The following is a 21205-nucleotide window of genomic DNA, read 5'->3' as shown; positions in this document are numbered from 1 at the left end:
AGGTGCTGTTCCCCAACACAACTCGCAGTTGTATGAAGGCTGTCCTGGAATATCTTTACACGGGCCGCTTTTGTTCTCGCGCCGATCTGGATGCCATGGAGCTCATTGTTCTTGCCAACCGTCTCTGCCTCCCCCACTTGGTTGCACTTACAGGTCACAGATTTACATATGCGATCCATTTTTTTATTTTTGCCGGGTGAGTTAATTTAAAGCTTAAATGACTTTATTTCACATTTCTCGCAGAAGTCTACACTGTAACGGTACTGACAGAGGCAGCAATGATGGGCGCCGACATTGATGGCGAGGTTTTGGTGTATCTGGACATGGCACAGGTATTGGGACAAGCCGATCTTCATAAACCAGATGAAATCCAGTCAACACACATCCGGAATAATTGATCTGTTTATGTTGTACTAGTTCCACGGTGCCCAACAGTTGACCGGCTGGTGTCTTCACCACATCTGCACCAACTACAACAGCGTATGCCGCAAGTTCCCCAGAGATATGAAAGCTAAGTCTCCAGGTAGCCGTCAACGCTTCAAACATCTTCGAAAAGTAACATCACAGATGGAACTTTAACACCCAATAAATTGGGGGTGCCAAACTTGTTTTCGTCACGAGCCTTATGGGAATTACGTACAGCCCTATACAATGTGTGTGCGTGTATGTGTGTATCTAGCTATTGAGCTATCTATATATCGATCGAGCTCGCTACAGCTATTAGCTAGCTAGGTATCTTTCTATCTATTTGAGTTACTTCTGGGTTGAGTGAACGCTGGCGCATGTGGCTGCCGCTGCTCACCCACAGAAAAAAAATGTATCGTGTGACTGTAAGTGAGTTTTGAAAGGCATTTAATATTATTATTATTATAAATGAAATGTATTATTATTATTATTACAGTCTGCCATCAGCTAGCTAGTTATATAGCTATCTATCAAGCTAGCTACAGTCTGCCATCAGCGAGGTATCTAGATCTATCTAGCTTGCCGCAGTCTGCCATCAGCTAGCTATCTAGCTATCTATACATCTATTGAGCTCACTACAGTCTGCCATCAGTTAGCTATTTAGCTAGGTATATCTATCTAACTTGCTGCAGTCTGCCATCAGCTATCTATCTATCTCACTAGATCTATCGAGCTAGCTACAGTCTGCCATCAGCTATCTAGCTAGCTAGGTCTTGGAGCTCGCTACAGTCTTCCATCAGCTAGCTAGCTAGCTAGCTAGCTAGATATATCAAGCTACCTACAATCTGCCATCTGGTAGCTAGCTAGCTAGCTAGATATATCAAGCTACCTACAATCTGCCATCTGGTAGCTAGCTAGCTAGATCTATCAAGCCAGCTAGATCTATCAAGCTACAGACTGTCATCTGCTATCTAGCTAGCTAGACCTATCAAGCTAGCGACAGTCTGCCATCTGCTAGCTACCTATCTAGCTAGATAGATAGAAAGATACTGTAGATAGATGTATCCAATCATGCACTAATTTTCCATTTCCAATGCAGACAACCAAGATTACTTTGAGAAGCATCGCTGGCCACCGGTGTGGTTCCTAAAAGAGGACGACCACTACCAAAGAGCTCGCAAGGAGCGCGACAAGGAGGACTACCTTTACCAGAGGCGTCAGTGTAAACGCAAGTGGCTTTTCTGGAACCTTCCTTCATCCCCTAACTCAAACTCTTCTTCCTCTGGTTCATCTGCTGTCATCTGAGTTTGTGGTAAGACTATGCCCACGATGCGAGGATTTGAAGACATACAGTACAACTCATGATTGACTGCGGCCACACAGGTTTTTCCTCCTCTTTGTTTGCATTCGAATACAGTGATACCTCAGCTTACGCACTTAATTGGTTCCCAGAAAGTGAGTGTCAGGTGAAAAGTGTGTACTCCAAACATTTATTTCCCATAAGAAATACTTAAAAATGAAAATAATCCGTTCCCAGGTCCCCATAAAACATAATTTTCTCCTAAATAGGACTTAAAACTACACAAAATATACCTTATTTTATGTATAATAAACGTGCTATTGGATTGTAATTAAAGAAATAAACGTTACTGTAAAATAAAGTCGTTTTATTTACCTTTGTGATGGTCGTTGATGTAGTTGCCACTTGATGATATCCGAGTGAAGTTGCCGTGTTTTCTTGGTGATAATACCCTCACTCACAATGTCCAAAGTACTCCACTCAATAGAAAACCACATCTGCACACAAAGGGGGTGTGGAAAACTAGTCCGCCAGCCACCGTGGCGCTGTGTGGTTTGGTTCGTCCGCTGAAGACTAGTTCGTATGCCAAGATTATATTCTCGTGAATTTAATGTAGTGAAGGCGAAAAGTTTGTGAGCTGAAGCGTTCATAAGCAGAGGTGTCACTGTATTGAAAAAAAAATACTTGAAAATGACCCAGTCTTCAAAAGATAATACACACAGTAAAATAAGTATTCAGCTGTACGATCATGACTTCGATCCAACCCGAACTGATAACCAAGTGCCCCTTATTAGCTGCAACAACCAGCAAATCAACACACAACCCGAGTCTCAGAGATAAAGCACTTTGCCCTTAAAAGACAACCGACACCTCCGGACAAGTTGCGTCCATAATTTGTAAAATCACTTCAAATGACTTCTACTGAGCGTATTTCACAAAGATTTCACTGCATATAGCTATATTTTACGTTTTAAGACTCGCGCTGAATATTCAGGAAGTCTTGTTTTCGAGTTGATGATGATGCCTGACGTGATGTCACATCTGGAACGCTCCTGCCCGAGAAAGCGACACACAATGCATTTTGGGTACTTTGTTTGGTCTGAAAACTTCGTGTTGATGGCGAAATTAGAAGGAAAACACATAAATAACGCGATGGTGAATCGTTGTGTGTTGCACCAAAATTACTATTTGATACTAGTTGACACAAATTCCCAGCAGAGAAATCAGCCCTTTTCCAACGGAGCTTGGGCGCCATCTTGTGCATTTTATGGGACGCTACATTGCAGTCCTGACGCCACAAAATGACACGGAAGGACTTCTTTAATTGATTGCAAACATGTATGCTTTCCTCTTCAGAACTATTTGAATCATATTCATAACTGGATTCTCGAGCAAGGCAAGACGTTCTGGCGTGACATCACGAACAAGGGGGCGGGACCTTCTAAAACTCGGCATGTCCGAGGTCATTTTGAAATAGTTTTGGGACACTAACTCATTTTTATTGGTGTTTTGCATTTGACTAAAAATATCAGCCTGCGTGTACACACATCCGGAATAATTGATCTGTTTATGTTGTACTAGTTCCACGGTGCCCAACAGTTGACCCGGCTGGTGTCTTCACCACATCTGCACCAACTACAACAGCGTATGCCGCAAGTTCCCCAGAGATATGAAAGCTAAGTCTCCAGGTAGCCGTCAACGCTTCAAACATCTTCGAAAAGTAACATCACAGATGGAACTTTAACACCCAATAAATTGGGGGTGCCAAACTTGTTTTCGTCACGAGCCTTATGGGAATTACGTACAGCCCTATACAATGTGTGTGTGTGTATGTGTGTATCTAGCTATTGAGCTATCTATATATCGATCGAGCTCGCTACAGCTATTAGCTAGCTAGGTATCTTTCTATCTATTTGAGTTACTTCTGGGTTGAGTGAACGCTGGCGCATGTGGCTGCCGCTGCTCACCCACAGAAAAAAAATGTATCGTGTGACTGTAAGTGAGTTTTGAAAGGCATTTAATATTATTATTATTATAAATGAAATGTATTATTATTATTATTACAGTCTGCCATCAGCTAGCTAGTTATATAGCTATCTATCAAGCTAGCTACAGTCTGCCATCAGCTAGGTATCTAGATCTATCTAGCTTGCCGCAGTCTGCCATCAGCTAGCTATCTAGCTAGCTATATATCTATTGAGCTCACTACAGTCTGCCATCAGTTAGCTATTTAGCTAGGTATATCTATCTAACTTGCTGCAGTCTGCCATCAGCTATCATCTATCTCGATCTATCGAGCTAGCTACAGTCTGCCATCAGCTATCTAGCTAGCTAGGTCTTCGAGCTCGCTACAGTCTTCCATCAGCTAGCTAGCTAGCTAGCTAGCTAGATATATCAAGCTACCTACAATCTGCCATCTGGTAGCTAGCTAGCTAGCTAGATATATCAAGCTACCTACAATCTGCCATCTGGTAGCTAGCTAGCTAGATCTATCAAGCCAGCTAGATCTATCAAGCTACAGTCTGTCATCTGCTATCTAGCTAGCTAGACCTATCAAGCTAGCGACAGTCTGCCATCTGCTAGCTACCTAGCTAGCTAGATAGATAGAAAGATACTGTAGATAGATGTATCCAATCATGCACTAATTTTCCATTTCCAATGCAGACAACCAAGATTACTTTGAGAAGCATCGCTGGCCACCGGTGTGGTTCCTAAAAGAGGACGACCACTACCAAAGAGCTCGCAAGGAGCGCGACAAGGAGGACTACCTTTACCAGAGGCGTCAGTGTAAACGCAAGTGGCTTTTCTGGAACCTTCCTTCATCCCCTAACTCAAACTCTTCTTCCTCTGGTTCATCTGCTGTCATCTGAGTTTGTGGTAAGACTATGCCCACGATGCGAGGATTTGAAGACATACAGTACAACTCATGATTGACTGCGGCCACACAGGTTTTTCCTCCTCTCTTTTTTTGCATTCGAATACAGTGATACCTCAGCTTACGCACTTAATTGGTTCCCAGAAAGTGAGTGTCAGGTGAAAAGTGTGTACTCCAAACATTTATTTCCCATAAGAAATACTTAAAAATGAAAATAATCCGTTCCCAGGTCCCCATAAAACATAATTTTCTCCTAAATAGGACTTAAAACTACACAAAATATACCTTATTTTATGTATAATAAACGTGCTATTGGATTGTAATTAAAGAAATAAACGTTACTGTAAAATAAAGTCGTTTTATTTACCTTTGTGATGGTCGTTGATGTAGTTGCCACTTGATGATATCCGAGTGAAGTTGCCGTGTTTTCTTGGTGATAATACCCTCACTCACAATGTCCAAAGTACTCCACTCAATAGAAAACCACATCTGCACACAAAGGGGGTGTGGAAAACTAGTCCGCCAGCCACCGTGGCGCTGTGTGGTTTGGTTCGTCCGCTGAAGACTAGTTCGTATGCCAAGATTATATTCTCGTGAATTTAATGTAGTGAAGGCGAAAAGTTTGTGAGCTGAAGCGTTCATAAGCAGAGGTGTCACTGTATTGAAAAAAAAATACTTGAAAATGACCCAGTCTTCAAAAGATAATACACACAGTAAAATAAGTATTCAGCTGTACGATCATGACTTCGATCCAACCCGAACTGATAACCAAGTGCCCCTTATTAGCTGCAACAACCAGCAAATCAACACACAACCCGAGTCTCAGAGATAAAGCACTTTGCCCTTAAAAGACAACCGACACCTCCGGACAAGTTGCGTCCATAATTTGTAAAATCACTTCAAATGACTTCTACTGAGCGTATTTCACAAAGATTTCACTGCATATAGCTATATTTTACGTTTTAAAGACTCGCGCTGAATATTCAGGAAGTCTTGTTTTCGAGTTGATGATGATGCCTGACGTGATGTCACATCTGGAACGCTCCTGCCCGAGAAAGCGACACACAATGCATTTTGGGTACTTTGTTTGGTCTGAAAACTTCGTGTTGATGGCGAAATTAGAAGGAAAACACATAAATAACGCGCGATGGTGAATCGTGTTGTGTTGCACCAAAATTACTATTTGATACTAGTTGACACAAATTCCCAGCAGAGAAATCAGCCCTTTTCCAACGGAGCTTGGGCGCCATCTTGTGCATTTTATGGGACGCTACATTGCAGTCCTGACGCCACAAAATGACACGGAAGGACTTCTTTAATTGATTGCAAACATGTATGCTTTCCTCTTCAGAACTATTTGAATCATATTCATAACTGGATTCTCGAGCAAGGCAAGACGTTCTGGCGTGACATCACGAACAAGGGGGCGGGACCTTCTAAAACTCGGCATGTCCGAGGTCATTTTGAAATAGTTTTGGGACACTAACTCATTTTTATTGGTGTTTTGCATTTGACTAAAAATATCAGCCTGCGTGTTTTGGATATTTTAGATGCTATAAAACGTTTTTCTGATGTCAGTTAGCAAACAAAAAAATGGTGTCGGTTGTCCTTTAAGTGTTCCTCTGCCATCAACAACGCGACCCGTGGCTTACCCGCCATGTAAACAAATTCGGTTTCCAAATACGACACTGTCGTCACGTGCGTTCCTTTTCTTGAATGTTGGTCTTCACCTCGAAGACCGAAAAGCAAGTCTGGATCATGCTCAGTATTTATTAGGAAGTGCCGTGTCTTCTCTTTTGTCCTCGCAAGGGCCGTCGTTTACATTGGTTCGCAAACAAGCAAAACGAATGAAAGATTGTAAAATTGTATATTGAATGTTAGATTAAGCGCGTTTATTTCATGCGCTGTTTCTTTTATTGTTGTGCACTGCAGGCAGTGAACAGATTCATATGTTACTGAATATAGACGTGATGAATTATTTATGTGCAGCTAATTATCGTTATGGGAAAAAAAATTACCCCATGAATCATTTTTCTGGTTTCCAGTCACATTAATATGAGAGATTGTAGTGTTACTGTAATTCCAATGTGGAGATGTTTAAATTAGACTGACATTGCATAGGTGGACACGTTTCTACGAAGGTTATTCAATAGGATCAATAAAAAAAAATGGATATTATTTTTAGGATGAAATATTTGAAGATCCGAAAAGGGATAAGTCTCAAAAACGAGTGAGTGATCTAATTTTTTGCTTATGCTGTATTCCATCAGAAAAAAATGAAAAAAATGCTGTTGCTCTTGTACACAGACCTCTCTCAAAGCAACACAAATAGTTTGTATTTCAAATAAAAGGTAAAAAAACAGCCCCTAAAAAATATTTTACCAAAAATTATAGAGTGATAAGAATTAAACAAAGTGAGTAGTCCGATTTTTGGATCATGCTGTATTCCATCAGAAAAAAAATGAAGAAAAAAAATGTTCGCTATTGGTATTGTACACTAAAATCCTCTCACAAAGCAACCAAAATATTTTGTACAGTGATACATTGGTTTACGAACCCCTTGGCTTACGAACTTTTCGGTTTCCGAACGTTAAATTTATGAAAATTTTACCTTGGCATACGAACTATTTTTCGGGATACACGGAGCAACCACAATGAGTGATGTGTCATTCGTGAACGAGCCCGTTCTCCTAAAAGAAAATGGGAGCCGGCTTGTTTTTGTCCTCTATTCTCCACCCCCAGTCGTCGGTTAAAGCCACGTGATTGGTCAAGAACGCAGCAGTGAGGGGGCGGGGGGGTGTTTTAAACATTAAAGAGACAGGCAGTGAGAGAGTGACTAAATGGATAGAAAACAGTGACATTTGGACTCGTTTCAACTTGATAGTTCAAAGGCAGAGTGTAGACTGCAAGGTTAAAATTCCCATCAATCAGGCTCCACAAATAATCCGCACAAGCCATCTGTACACGAGATGCAAAAAGCTTTCAACCCAGTTAAACAGAACACAATTTATGAGGAACTAGGTAAAATTAGAAAGAAAGAAGAAGGCTGCGGTCCTCATCAAGTGTTTAATGTTGATGAAAGCGGCCACTCGACTTTATTAAATAGTACCGTTTATTTCTTTAATTATAATACCCGAGCACATTTATTATAAATAAAATATGGTATATTTTGTGTAGTTTTAAGGATTAGAAAATAGAAAATTATGTTTTATGGGGACCTGGGAACGGATTATTCTCATTTTAATGGTTTCCTATGGGAAATTAATTTTTGGGATACACACTTTTCGCCTTACACACTCTGTGTGGGAACCAATTAAGTTCGTAAACCAATGTATCACTGTATTAGATATTTAAATATGTTTTTCTACTGTGCAGATTAAAATTTCTGACTCTGAATCTTCACATTTGCACTGCTTCGTAGTGAAATGTTGTATTCAAGTGACATGAATCATTAGACGTGTAGACAATATCAGGTAAAAAAAAAAAAAAGATAATGAAATTCATTCTAGGACCCACTGCGCTCCCATTTTTTATTTTAATTTGGGTGTGTTTTCGGGTGCTAATATCCCCCGCTGCAGAGAAGCACAAACCAAAGGGAGCTTAAGCAGCGGCAGGAAAATATAGATATCGATATGCTGCGCAATCACTATTGCATAATTTAAGAGGCCTTGTTTGGAAATTCCGTCAAAAAAAGACATTTAAAAAAACTACTTGAATGTTTTGTCAGTGTTCCAAGCCTCGGTGACATTTCCCTGAAGTCATCGGGTGGTTTGGGTTATTAAATAGTTCTTTGTATTGTTTTATTGATCTGGAATTCTGTAGCATGTGTTCTTGAAAATATGTAAATAAATTTAATACATAAAACAGCGCAGGGTCCGTTGTAGTTTTTGTATATAGGATGATATTGTTTTTGTGTCAAAATTTCTTTCTATAAGTCCGAAAACGTTTTCATTTTGTTGTTTTTAATGTATGGTTTTAACTCTGCTTTTACTTATCCTGTGACTGTACAGTCACCTTGAGAATTTTGAAAGGCGCTTAGAAATCAAATTTATTATATTATTATTATTATTATTATTATTATTATTATTATTATTATTATTATTATTATTATTTTGTCTGATTTTTAAGTTATGCACAGTGTTTTGGATACAGATATGGTTTTTTTGTTATGTTTTTCCAAATAAAGTTGAGTTGGGAAATCTGGAAATGCACATAAAAACAAAGGCAAGCGAAAAGAAGAGAGACATGCAACTGTTTATCAAACCTATGCCCCTTTTTTTACAAACAAACAGAAAATGGTTCAAGTGTCAACACAAATTTCTTCATCTTATTCGGTGGAATTCAGTCTTCAAAACACGTTTTTTTAAATCAGTAAACGACAACCACAAGAACTGCACCTAATTGCTTTCCAACATGAAATATCCACTTTATTCCAGATTCTTCTATGGAAATCAATAAAAATTATTTTAAACAAGGTAATTAAAACACACGTGACACTTTCCTTCCTTTTATGTGGCGGTGATGGTTTTCAAAAACCTCTTTGTGTTTATTGACGAATTATGTGGCAGTGTATTTGAAAACATGTCAATAAATTGACAACCTAAAAAAACGGAGCGTCGGTTTCTATTTGTGTGATATGACTTATTTAAAGTTTACAAAACACTTGTTTATGCGAATATCTAAAATCAATACGTGGGAAAAAAAAATCGTTATTTTCGACTTTAATGCTTGAGTGATAAACAACCCAACACGATGCAACTTTCTGAATACTAATATGAGAACAATGATAAAACGTAGATTAAATAATAATAAAGATTATTAAATAATAATAAAGATTAGTAGTTTGTCATAGCGAGCGACGCGCTTTTTAGGGGATGACACTAACAACTTGACACGTGCACGACCCCGGATGGTCCTGTGACGCGTCCGCCTGTTAGTGTCTGAACTCTTTTTATAAATAAAGTGGTACGACAGGTTCAAGCTTCACTCATCAGACATTTATTTCAAAGCTTGCAAGCAATTGAAACCGTTGTTGACGAAGACATCAGCTGTAATGCTAAGGAACAACTTTAACGCAATGGTATGTTGACACGTCGCTGATAAGTTTTTTTTGGGGGGGGGATGTGATTGTCGTGAACAATAAATACAGGTGGACTGCGGCGCAATGTTACCGATACGATAAAGCTAAAAGGCGTAAATCTGTCTAAATTAAGTTAGCTTGGTTTGCTAGCTTAGTTGTCGTATTACTGTCACTTGGTCGGTATATCCCGTTTCGATGTTGACAATGGAAAACTACGGAAAGGGGTGAGGACCAAAAACACAAAGTTGGTCAAATGATCACGTTGCTTTAAAATAATCATTTTATTCACATAAAATTTAAAAAATACATACAACATATTCACATACATTAAAAAAAAATATCAGCGATTTTGTTCCAATATGCGCGTTTTATTTTTCCCGTAAAACGCAGGTGTCAAGCGCCGGTCTCCAGAAGACAAACAGCTGCTATGAATTAGTGATGGGAATTCCGGCTCTCTTCAGAGAGCCGGTTCTTTGGGCTTGGCTCACTAAAAAGATCCGGTATTATGGCTCCCAAATGACTCCTCAGTTTGTTGTTTGTTTGTTTGTTTTTTTGTTGCTTAAATTAATTAACTACCAAAAGTTATGTATAATTCTGTGAAAAGCGTGTAAAAAAATACACTATATCAAATATTTTTATTTATATGGCTTGATTTATATGTGCACAGAGAGCATCCACTAACTTTAACTTTCACTGTGGTTACTCTGGTCTGATGATCAGCTGTCACTAATTTGCTTTTCGTGTTTTTAATGCTATCATACCAACTAGTAAAAAAATATAATTGAATAATAACAGCATAATGTGATAACATTTGTCCACCTGTCACCTCCCCCCCTTCTCCGCACTGCTGCGTGTGTCTGTAATTCTCCCCTCCATCCCTACCAATGATCTTGACCAATCAGGTGCGGCTTTAACCGAAGACTGGGGGCAGGGAATCGAGGACAAAAAAGTCGGCTCCCATTTCCGGTTCCTTGTTAGGAACCGGCTCTCTTCGTTCACTTCAGAGATCCGGCTTTAAGAACCGGCTCGTTCGTGAACGACACAGCACTATTATGAATGTTATAATTGAGATAAACAGATCGCGAGCCGCTCGTGCACACGAAACGAAGTTAGCCACTAACAATGTTGGTGCCTCATAAAGTTCCCTAGTCACAATTGCTAAACAGAACTATATGTCTAATATAACTGAACACTACTGTATTTTATAGTCTTTGCTGCCCGTCTTCCTGCTCTTATGTGGCTTCATGTCAGGGTCTCAACTCACGAAGGCCTCAGACGACACCCTGAGAACCGAAGATGCTTCTTTTTGCGAGTAAGTACAATAAAATAGCACCGCATTAGCACGGTTCAGTAACCCGTTTTATTTGTTTTTAAGAATGCAAAATGAATACTGGGTGTCACAGGTCATTAGCTCTCATTTTTGAGCTGACGTGTAAGCAATACGTAGGGATGTCACAACATTTTTCAGTAATTCATCACATATTTTCTAATACCATATTAAAGTGCATTTAAATAACTTTCAAATGATGTATAGATTATTGTTCTATGACAAATAAGGAAATAATTGCATTTTTATTATTTGAAATATGAGGGGATTTTCTGCCTGTAATTACACAGTTATTATTCAAATCCAAGAGTCAAATCCAAGAGTATACAACAATCACATCTCATATTATTTTGTAATTTCTATCATATTGTTTAAATTCAATACAAGTCCTTATTTAACAAGTAAAGAATGAAAGTCCAAACAGAAGACGACTTGAATTGCACACCCCTGGTCGAGATGTTGACATATAAAAAGCACGTCAAGCGATTGAAATTTCATCTCAGTACTCAAAAACGCGCATATCTCTTTTTAAACACCAGAGGGCAGTGATGTTTTATATTTGTTTTTCCATGTAATTATCTTTTGTAGCCATTCAACACCAATGGGTGGCGCTACCACTTCATCGTTGGCAACAAAATGGCAATGGACAAACATACCATTTTGTGATGTTTACCGTAACTTTGTTTTGTAAACAGGAAGATGGCTACTGTTTTTGGATAATTTACATAATATCACACATCCTTCTGAAAAAAAGAAAAACAGTACATGAGCAAGATCTGGGTTTCAAGTGCAGTTATCATGGAGAATAGTTTTTAAAATGCAAAAGCAATTTGTTAAAAATGGGGAATTTAAAAATGACATAAAGCATGAAGCAGAAATGTGAGTCTTACACCACGCATGCTTGCGTTGAATGCAATCCAGAATGCAATCGCTCATAGGTACGAAAGGTTGGTTTTTCAATGTGCGATTGGCTGGCAACCAGTCTCGGGGTCTATGAAACTGGCCCCTCGCTCAAAATTAGCTGGCAGAGTTTCTAGCTTGCATATAATCCAAGGACTGTGAAAAATATGGAGATAAGTCTGATAATAACTGCACCCTGTCAACTTTACGCAAATTGTTTCACTACACTAAAATTGCTCAATTCCACTGGCGGACCATCAAGACCTGCAACGCCTTCTCTGCTGGCCTAAAAATATCTCTATCACGGACTAATATGAATTATATTTTGTCCATTAATTCTTATTAAATAATTCCAAATTATCTTTCAGTTTCCTTTCCTTACTTTTCCCCTGTTGCACCGCTTCTAGACGTGTGTTTTCGAATGTAAACATTTAACCAATCACATTTCAGCCATTATTTGTTACCAGGGTCAGAAATCTACCTGGACGCCTTCACAATCAGTCCTTCGGGCCATGCAGCATCAAATGTCGATCAAACTGTTGCTCTGATCAATCAGATTTCGAGTTGGTAACCCAAAAAAGGTACCGACGCCTTCTTGAAGGCGCTGGTCAATAGCGACTAGCCAATCCTAGTTCAAAAAAGAGCATACTGACCAAAGCTAGATATCCAGCTAGCTAACAGATAGCTAATAGATAGCCAGCTAGCTAACTAGCGAGATAGCCACATAGCTAATATAGCCAATAGATAGCAAATAGTTACCCAGCTAGACAGGTAGCCAACTAGCTAGATAGCCATATAGCTAATAAATAACCACATAGCACTACTGAAGGCCTAGCGATAAAATCCATGGCCCGCCACTGTGAAGTCTCGCTGTTTCTCGGATGATTAGCGCAAGAGTAATTTTCTTATCGTAGTTTTGTGTTGCCGCCAATTGAGTGTTAGAGTTGACATAAAAAAAATAATAACAATAATTGAAATCCAACTGGATGCAAGATCCTCCGTGGATTCAAAACCTAAGCAGTCCGCTTTGAACATGATCTATCGCCCAAACAACATTTGATCTATGATCCTATAATACACTCCCGACTGATTCTCTGTTGTGACCAGACAGCAAAAAAAAACCATTACACGTTCAAAAGAAATCAATATCAACTTTCTTCACTTTTGCAATGTAATTCCTCCGTTTCCCCGACACTCGAGCAAATTGTCGCCATTGAAGTGGATGGAGAGGGGGGAGGGATCCGCCATTGTCGCTCGCGTTGTTGGTATGCCAGTTCACTACGCTTTCTGGCAGTGTGCCACTGCTATTCTCCACCACTCAGCTTTGCAAACCTGTGGCAGCGTTACAGAATAGTGGCTGCTAACGGCTCAAATCCACCCACCGTGAACACCCACTTTATTGCTGAGAAAGGGAGGTTTGCCTGCTGATTAATTGTCATGGAGTGCATCGGGCACTCGGACTTTAAAAACACCCTTAAAGGACAACCGACGTTTCCTAACTGACATCAGAAAAACGTTTTATAGCATCTAAAATAGGCGGCCCGGTAGTCAAGTGGTTAGCACACCGGCTTCACAGTGCAGAGGTCGCCGGTTCGCGTCCCGGTCCGGCCTCCCTGTGTGGAGTTTGCATGTTCTCCCCGGACCCGCGTGGGTTTTCTCCGGGTACTCCGGTTTCCTCCCACACTCCAAAAAACATGCATGGCAGGCAGATTGACTACTCCAAATTGTCCCTAGGTGTGAGTGTGAGAGTGACTGTTGTACGTCTTTGTGTGCCCTGCGATTGGCTGGCAACCAATTCAGGGTGTCCCCCGCCTCGTGCCCGAAGACAGCTGAAATAGGCTCCAGCAACCCCCGCGACCCTAATGAGGAATAAGCGGCACGGAAAATGAGATGAGATGAGCATCTAAAATACCCAAAACACGCAGGCTGATATTTTTAGTCAAATGCAAAACACCAAAAAATGACTTAAAGTGTCCCAAAACTGCCACAAAATGCACTCGGAAATGGCGAGATTCAGAAAGTCCCGCCCCCTTGTTCATGACGTCACACCAGGACGTCTTCGCCTTGCTCTAGAATCAAAACAATGGCTTCAGATTCGGAGAAGATGCTTTCTTGTTACTCATCCAGTTATGAATTTGATTCATATAGTTCTGAAGAGGAAAGCATACATGTTTGCAATCGATTAAAGAAGTCCTTCCGTCTCATTTTGAGGCATCTGGAGTCCAATGTAGCATTCCCGAAAATGCACAAGATGGCTCCCAAGCTCTGTTGGAAATGGGCTGATTTGTCTGCTGGGAATTTGTGTCTACTAGTATCAAATAGTAGTCTTAGTGCAACGCACAACGATTAACCATCGTGTTATTTATGTGTTTTACTTCTAATTTCACCATCAACGCGGATCAACACGATGTTTTCAGAACAAACAAAGTACCCAAGATGCATTGTGTGTTGCTTTCTCGGTCAGGGGCGTCGTCACCAACTCAAAAACAAGACTTATTTTACGTGTTAAGACTTGCGCTGAATATTCAGGAAGTCTTTTTTTTTTTTGAGTTGACAACGATGACTACGAAGTGATGTCACGGAGGGAACGCCCGTGACCGAGAAAGCGACACGCAATGCATTTTGGGTACTTTTTCTCGTCTGAAAAAACTGTGTTGATCGCGTAATTAGAAGGAAAACTACATAAATAACGCAATGGTGAATCGTTGTGTGTTGCAGCCAATTGTGGTAACACGCATAAAGAAGGTGCAAGTTTACCCAAATTCCCAGCGGACAAATCAAGCATTTCCAACGGAGCTCGTGCACCATCTTGTGCATTTTCTGGGCGCTGTCATTCTAAATATATTTTAGTCTCAGTGGGATGTTTTGTTCCCAAAACAGAATAATCTCAACTGATCTAAAACTCAACAAATCTTCCACTGAGCCAGACCAGGAATAAAAAATACAGTCTCGTTATATCGATATCGGGATAATCGATAGTCCCGTTATATCGATACTATTTCTATGCACGCACGGAGAAAATTACATGCAAACAGGGTCGGATATATCGATAGTCCCGGTTATATCGATATTTTTTCGGACTCCCTTGAATATCGATATAACGAGACTTTACTGTATTAAACAGAGCGACAAATATGCGCACCAAAAATATATTGGTGATAAATCGGTCCCGACATATAACGAGACGTATTTTTTTTTTGTTAGGTATTTTGATTACTTTGGTCTAAAAGTGAATCAGTGAAACAGATTAACTCATTCACCACCATTCCCGAATGTAATGGCAGTAGAGCGCCATTCCCAAATTTGTTCGCGTTTAGTTTTTTTTCTTGTGGGAGTGCTGATAAAGCGCTGGTCAGACCTCTGGCAATGTTTTTCCCCTTCCACAATGGGGCAGCATTTCCGTTTTTTTTCCATGTTTGCGTTTTGTTTCAGCTTCAGCTGCCAATATGTACTGTATGTATTGTACTGTATTCTGGACAGGCCGCCCTCATTTCAAGCTCATATAACTCCAGAACCCATATAATTTGGAATTAAACTTCTTTTCTTCTGATGAAAAAACAGAGTCTAAGGTTTCTAACACTGCATTGAATGTTTCCCGGTCCGGCCTCCCTGTGTGGAGTTTGCATGTTCTCCCCGGACCCGCGTGGGTTTTCTCCGGGTACTCCGGTTTCCTCCCACACTCAAAAAACATGCATGGCAGGCAGATTGACTACTCCAAATTGTCCCTAGGTGTGAGTGTGAGAGTGACTGTTGTACGTCTTTGTGTGCCCTGCGATTGGCTGGCAACCAATTCAGGGTGTCCCCCGCCTCGTGCCCGAAGACAGCTGAAATAGGCTCCAGCAACCCCCGCGACCCTAATGAGGAATAAGCGGTACGGAAAATGAGATGAGATGAGCATCTAAAATACCCAAAACACGCAGGCTGATATTTTTAGTCAAATGCGAAACACCAAAAAATGACTTAAAGTGTCCCAAAACTGCCACAAAATGCACTCGGAAATGGCGAGATTCAGAAAGTCCCGCCCCCTTGTTCATGACGTCACACCAGGACGTCTTCGCCTTGCTCTAGAATCAAAACAATGGCTTCAGATTCGGAGAAGATGCTTTCTTCTTACTCATCCAGTTATGAATTTGATTCATATAGTTCTGAAGAGGAAAGCATACATGTTTGCAATCGATTAAAGAAGTCCTTCCGTCTCATTTTGAGGCATCTGGAGTCCAATGTAGCATTCCCGAAAATGCACAAGATGGCTCCCAAGCTCTGTTGGAAATGGGCTGATTTGTCTGCTGGGAATTTGTGTCTACTAGTATCAAATAGTAGTCTTAGTGCAACGCACAACGATTAACCATCGTGTTATTTATGTGTTTTACTTCTAATTTCACCATCAACGCGGATCAACACGATGTTTTCAGAACAAACAAAGTACCTAAGATGCACCAACTCAAAAACAAGACTTATTTTACGTGTTAAGACTTGCGCTGAATATTCAGGAAGTCATTTTTTTTTTTTGAGTTGACAACGATGACTACGAAGTGATGTCACGGAGGGAACGCCCGTGACCGAGAAAGCGACACGCAATGCATTTTGGGTACTTTTTCTCGTCTGGAAAAACTGTGTTGATCGCGTAATTAGAAGGAAAACTACATAAATAACGCAATGGTGAATCGTTGTGTGTTGCAGCCAATTGTGGTAACACGCATAAAGAAGTTGCAAGTTTACCCAAATTCCCAGCGGACAAATCAAGCATTTCCAACGGAGCTTGTGCACCATCTTGTGCATTTTCTGGGCGCTGTCATTCTAAATATATTTTAGTCTCAGTGGGATGTTTTGTTCCCAAAACAGAATAATCTCAACTGATCTAAAACTCAACAAATCTTCCACTGAGCCAGACCAGGAATAAAAATACAGTCTCGTTATATCGATATCGGATATATCGATAGTCCCGGTTATATCGATACTATTTCTATGCACGCACGGAGAAAATTACATGCAAACAGGGTCGGATATATCGATAGTCCCGGTTATATCGATATTTTTTCGGACTCCCTTGAATATCGATATAACGAGACTTTACTGTATTAACAGAGCGACAAAAATGCGCACCAAAAATATATTGGTGATAAAGAAATGTTTAAAAAAAGTTTTTTTTTTTGTTAGGTATTTTGATTACTTTGGTCTAAAAGTGAATCAGTGAAACAGATTAACTCATTCACCACCATTCCCGAATGTATTGGCAGTAGAGCGCCATTCCCAAATTTGTTCGCGTTTAGTTTTTTTCTTGTGGGAGTGCTGATAAAGCGCTGGTCAGACCTCTGGCAATGTTTTTCCCTTCCACAATGGGGCAGCATTTCCGTTTTTTTCCATGTTTGCGTTTTGTTTCAGCTTCAGCTGCCAATATGTACTGTATGTATTGTACTGTATTCTGGACAGCCGCCCTCATTTCAAGCTCATATAACTCCAGACCCATATAATTTAGGAATTAACTCTTTTTCTTCTGATGAAAAAACAGAGTCTAAGGTTTCTAACACTGCATTGAATGTTTACGTTGTCCGAAAACGAAATATTCTGTCTGTCCTGGAGTTGGAGTGACAATGACAAAACCCTTGTACTGGAGTGGATGCATTTTTTGCACGTCTGGCAATGAATGAGTTAAAAGGCCTACTTTTTTTTTCCACATAGGTTGTATTTCATCCAATGAAAAGTCACAAAAGTATGTCCTCGAACACCGGAACTTTAAAGTCACTCCAACACAGGAGTTTGAGTCAGGATCAAAGCCAAAAGGGCTTTCAAACGTCTTTCCTTTTGGTAGACATTTGGATGGATGCAATGAGGGTTTAAAGCATGACTGTGATTAGAGCTGCCTCAATATGATGATCTCTTGAGCTTCTAATAGTGTTTTTTTTTCCCGCTCTGTCTCTTTCTTAACTGCTTTTCGCTCTCTGTGAATGATTTTTATGCTTTGCTAAAACATGTGGGGGCGTTGAGAGAGGATTTAAATGCAACGATCCTCCCCCTCTTTATTTGTGTGTGTTTTGTTTTGGTGAATCTCGCCGTTCTCTTCTGCGAGCCTCTGATGACGACAGGGCAGCTTTTTAAGCCTGGCAGTGCCCACGGCAGGCTGCCGTCTCCGTTGCTGCCCACTTCCCACCCCCCAACCCTCCGTGTTTGGCATGCCGTACACGCGAGGGTGGGGTTCCTCTCGTGTAGACCTTGTCATTCCCAGGAAAAGCCTACACGTCCACCCATGCAGGATTCCAGACGGGCCCCCACGTTGGGGATTGGAAGCCCTTCTTGAATGAAAGTTTGGATGACATACCTGTCAACCGGCCATATTTTGCCGTATTCTGTTCGATTTTTGCACATTTTTAGATGTGTAAATGTCACACATGTTCAATCGGACACTGTGGACAAGACTCGAACCCAGAAAGATTGTCTTTTACTGCCGGCAGGAGACGCAGCCATTCATGACAGACGTCTGAATTCTGGAGCCCTCTGCCCAGCTATTTATTGAGAGTATATGCAAATTTAAGTGATACATTAGTAAAACATTGTTTTCTTGAGTAAAATACCACACCCCTGGAACGTTCTGAGCCCTAACAGCTGTAAGCAAGAAAACATAGTCTTTTCCATGAACTGATACATTTGTAACCTGGCTAATGAGCACTTCTTGTGATAAGGAGTTTCCCAAGTGCTAAATTCTGTCCAAGGCCAGCTCTCCTACATGAAGATGACAGTTTAACAAGCTGTGTCTGTTGACCTGATTGACCCCAGGTTGTCTGTGCTTCAATTGTGTATTGGAGTCACAAATGTTGATTAAGCATATAACAGCATGAAACTTATAAATATGATAACTTCTTATTCTATCTAATCTCTATCAGTAAGGCTTACAAGAAAGTATGTACGGGAAACGCAAAAAAATGTTCTATATAATTTTGAGATGTGTTCCATTCCGTTTTTTGTCATTAAATATTAGCAGTCATGTTAATTATAACGAATATCGCTACTCGTAAAAAGCTAAGTCCACCATATAGAACTGTGCGAAAAGTCTGAACAAGAAACAAAAGTTCTAAGAAGATAAATTCCGGTCAAGTGGAATTTTATTTTAAAATCGGTTAAATGGAACATTTTACAGTGTTTTTTTTTTTTTTTCGCCATCATATCCTTCATAGCTTTTTATAAACATTTACTGAGTATCTTCATCTTTATTAAATTCATAGAGTTGCTTGTTCTGTAGCCACAAGGGGACACAAGCCAGTATTTTATTGTGTCTGTCCCAATACAATACAATACAATAAATACAGAGGGTTGTGTCTGGAAGGACATCTCACGTAAAAGCTTGGCCAAAACAAATATGTGAATAAAACCTCTAAAGATGGAGGACACTGATTCGCTGTGGCGACCCTTTAAAGCAGGGGTGTCAAAGTCATTTTTTGCCGCCGGCCACATTGTAGTTATGGTTTCCTCTCGAGGGCCGTTATGAATTTGGGGAACCCATTAGAATGTTTAAATCCCTTCAAATATTACCTATAGAGCACGCAGCAAATTAATGAATAACTCGTTTTCAAATCTGAAGTCAAGAATAATGACTTTTATTGCGGTTGACATCCAAAAATACGAAATTTTGGCTCAGATTTTAGCAATCATTATGGAATTTAACAAGTTTGATTTGCTTTCGCGGGCCGAAAAAAATGATGTGGCGGGCCGGATTTGGCCCGCGGGCCTTGACTTTGACACCTGTGCTTTAAAGGGAAAAGCCAAAAGGAAGAAGATGCATCATAAGAACACAAATTCAAATTCTTTTTTTTTTTTTTTTGCTGTGGATAAATACAATTTGTCCACAGCAAAAAAAGCCACGATGCTCTATAACAAAGAACATACAGTGATGCCTCATTTTACGAAAGCTTGAGTTAATGAACTTTTCGCCTTACGAACATTAAATTTGCGAGAATATAATCTTGGCCGACGAACTCATTGTCGGGAAACACACGGAGCACCACAATGGCTGGCCGACTAGTTTTCGGCGGGAGCACACCAAACCACACGGCCGAACAGCGCCATGGTGGCTGGCAGAGTAGTTTTCATCACCCCCTTTCCTTGAGTGCAGATGTGGTTTGCTATCGAGTGGAGTACTTTTGCTATTATGGGACCGAAAAAGACCCCACCACAGTGTAGTGCTCAGCCGAAGAGGACACGAAACAAAATTACGGTCAAACAGAAGAAGGAGATCATCGAGAAACACGAACGAGGTGTGCGTTTGTGTGACATAGCGTCCCAGTACCAGTATGCTAAGTCCACCATTGCTACATGTGGCTAAGGGTGTTTCTGTGTTGTCTAAGCAGGCAATAGAAGAGGTTGAAAAACTTCTGTTGATTTGGATTAACGAAAAGCAGCTAGCAGGGGACAGTGCGAGTGACTGTATTATCACCGAGAAATCACGGCAACTTCACTTGGATATCATCAAGAGGCAACCACATCCACCATCACAAAGGTAAATAAAGCGACTTTATTATACTGTACAGTTTATTTCTTTCACTACAATACAATAGCACATTTATGATACAAAAAATAAGGTATATTTTATGTAGTTTTAAGGCTTATTTAGTAGAAAAATATGTTTTATGGGAACCTGGAAACGGATTATTCTAATTTTTAATGGTTTACTATGGGAAATTAATGTTTGGAAGACACACTTTTCGCCTTACACACACTTTCTGGGAACACATTAAGTTTGTAAGCTGAGGTGTCACTATACTTGATTATTGCTAGAAATATGTTGTAACTTGTTAAAAGTATTCATGTTTACATGTGAACTGTTTACATGTTCATAAAATTGCGCAATGAAATATTAGACACACATATGTTTCTTTCAGTAAGGAAAACTTGAGCCGTTAGTAAGGGCTCAGTGTCTCGCAGGTTGACTTGTATGGGATGATGACGGCGTTCGTTAAGATAGGCTAGCTAAACAGTACTTACTAGCCTTTTTTTTTCCAACGCTGCGGTGTTTCACCGTATTTATGTTAGCATCTACTCTGTGAAGTGAACTTGAATACAAAAGTTGATATTTCATTGTTTGAATTGTACTGAGCAGCTAGCTAGTGGTTTGTTCCCCCCTCCCCACTTTGTGCGAGTTCCATTTGCGCTACTGTGATTAGCATCGCGCCATCGTCTCCGTCATTTCTTTTGAAAATATAATGCCGTGGAGAGGATAGTAACAAGTCGTGAAATTGATATTTTTTTTTTTTATTAGTCCATTACATACACTAATTGGATGCCCCCCCACCCCACTTCTACCCCCCCGCCCCCTCTACATTCACTAAA

At 40.2% G+C, this 21205-nt stretch overlaps 2 protein-coding genes across 2 annotated transcripts in view; both read left to right on the top strand.

The window, feature by feature from the left end:
- Positions 1-6: 6 nt before the first annotated feature.
- LOC148898767 (rho-related BTB domain-containing protein 2-like) lies at positions 7-3237 on the top strand. Its single transcript, XM_088995437.1, has 4 exons — positions 7-153; positions 244-332; positions 418-523; positions 1505-3237. Exons 1-4 carry the CDS (start codon positions 33-35, stop codon positions 1708-1710), a joined length of 522 nt encoding a protein of 173 aa, XP_088851563.1. The 5' UTR covers positions 7-32; the 3' UTR covers positions 1711-3237.
- A 6271-nt stretch (positions 3238-9508) lies between these two features.
- pebp4 (phosphatidylethanolamine binding protein 4) overlaps positions 9509-21205 on the top strand; it is a 77967-nt gene continuing 66270 nt past the window's right edge. Inside the window, exons 1-2 of the mRNA XM_088995444.1 lie at positions 9509-9660; positions 10869-10972. Coding sequence (XP_088851570.1) covers positions 10895-10972 — 78 coding nt within the window. The 5' untranslated portion in view covers positions 9509-9660; positions 10869-10894. The remainder of the gene's footprint in view (positions 9661-10868; positions 10973-21205) is intronic.

This window comes from Hippocampus bargibanti, linkage group LG04, assembly GCF_051943395.1.
Source record: "Hippocampus bargibanti isolate YZ-2025 linkage group LG04, ASM5194339v1, whole genome shotgun sequence".
Taxonomy (NCBI): domain Eukaryota; kingdom Metazoa; phylum Chordata; class Actinopteri; order Syngnathiformes; family Syngnathidae; genus Hippocampus; species Hippocampus bargibanti.
This window is presented reverse-complemented; position numbering and strand designations above follow the sequence as displayed.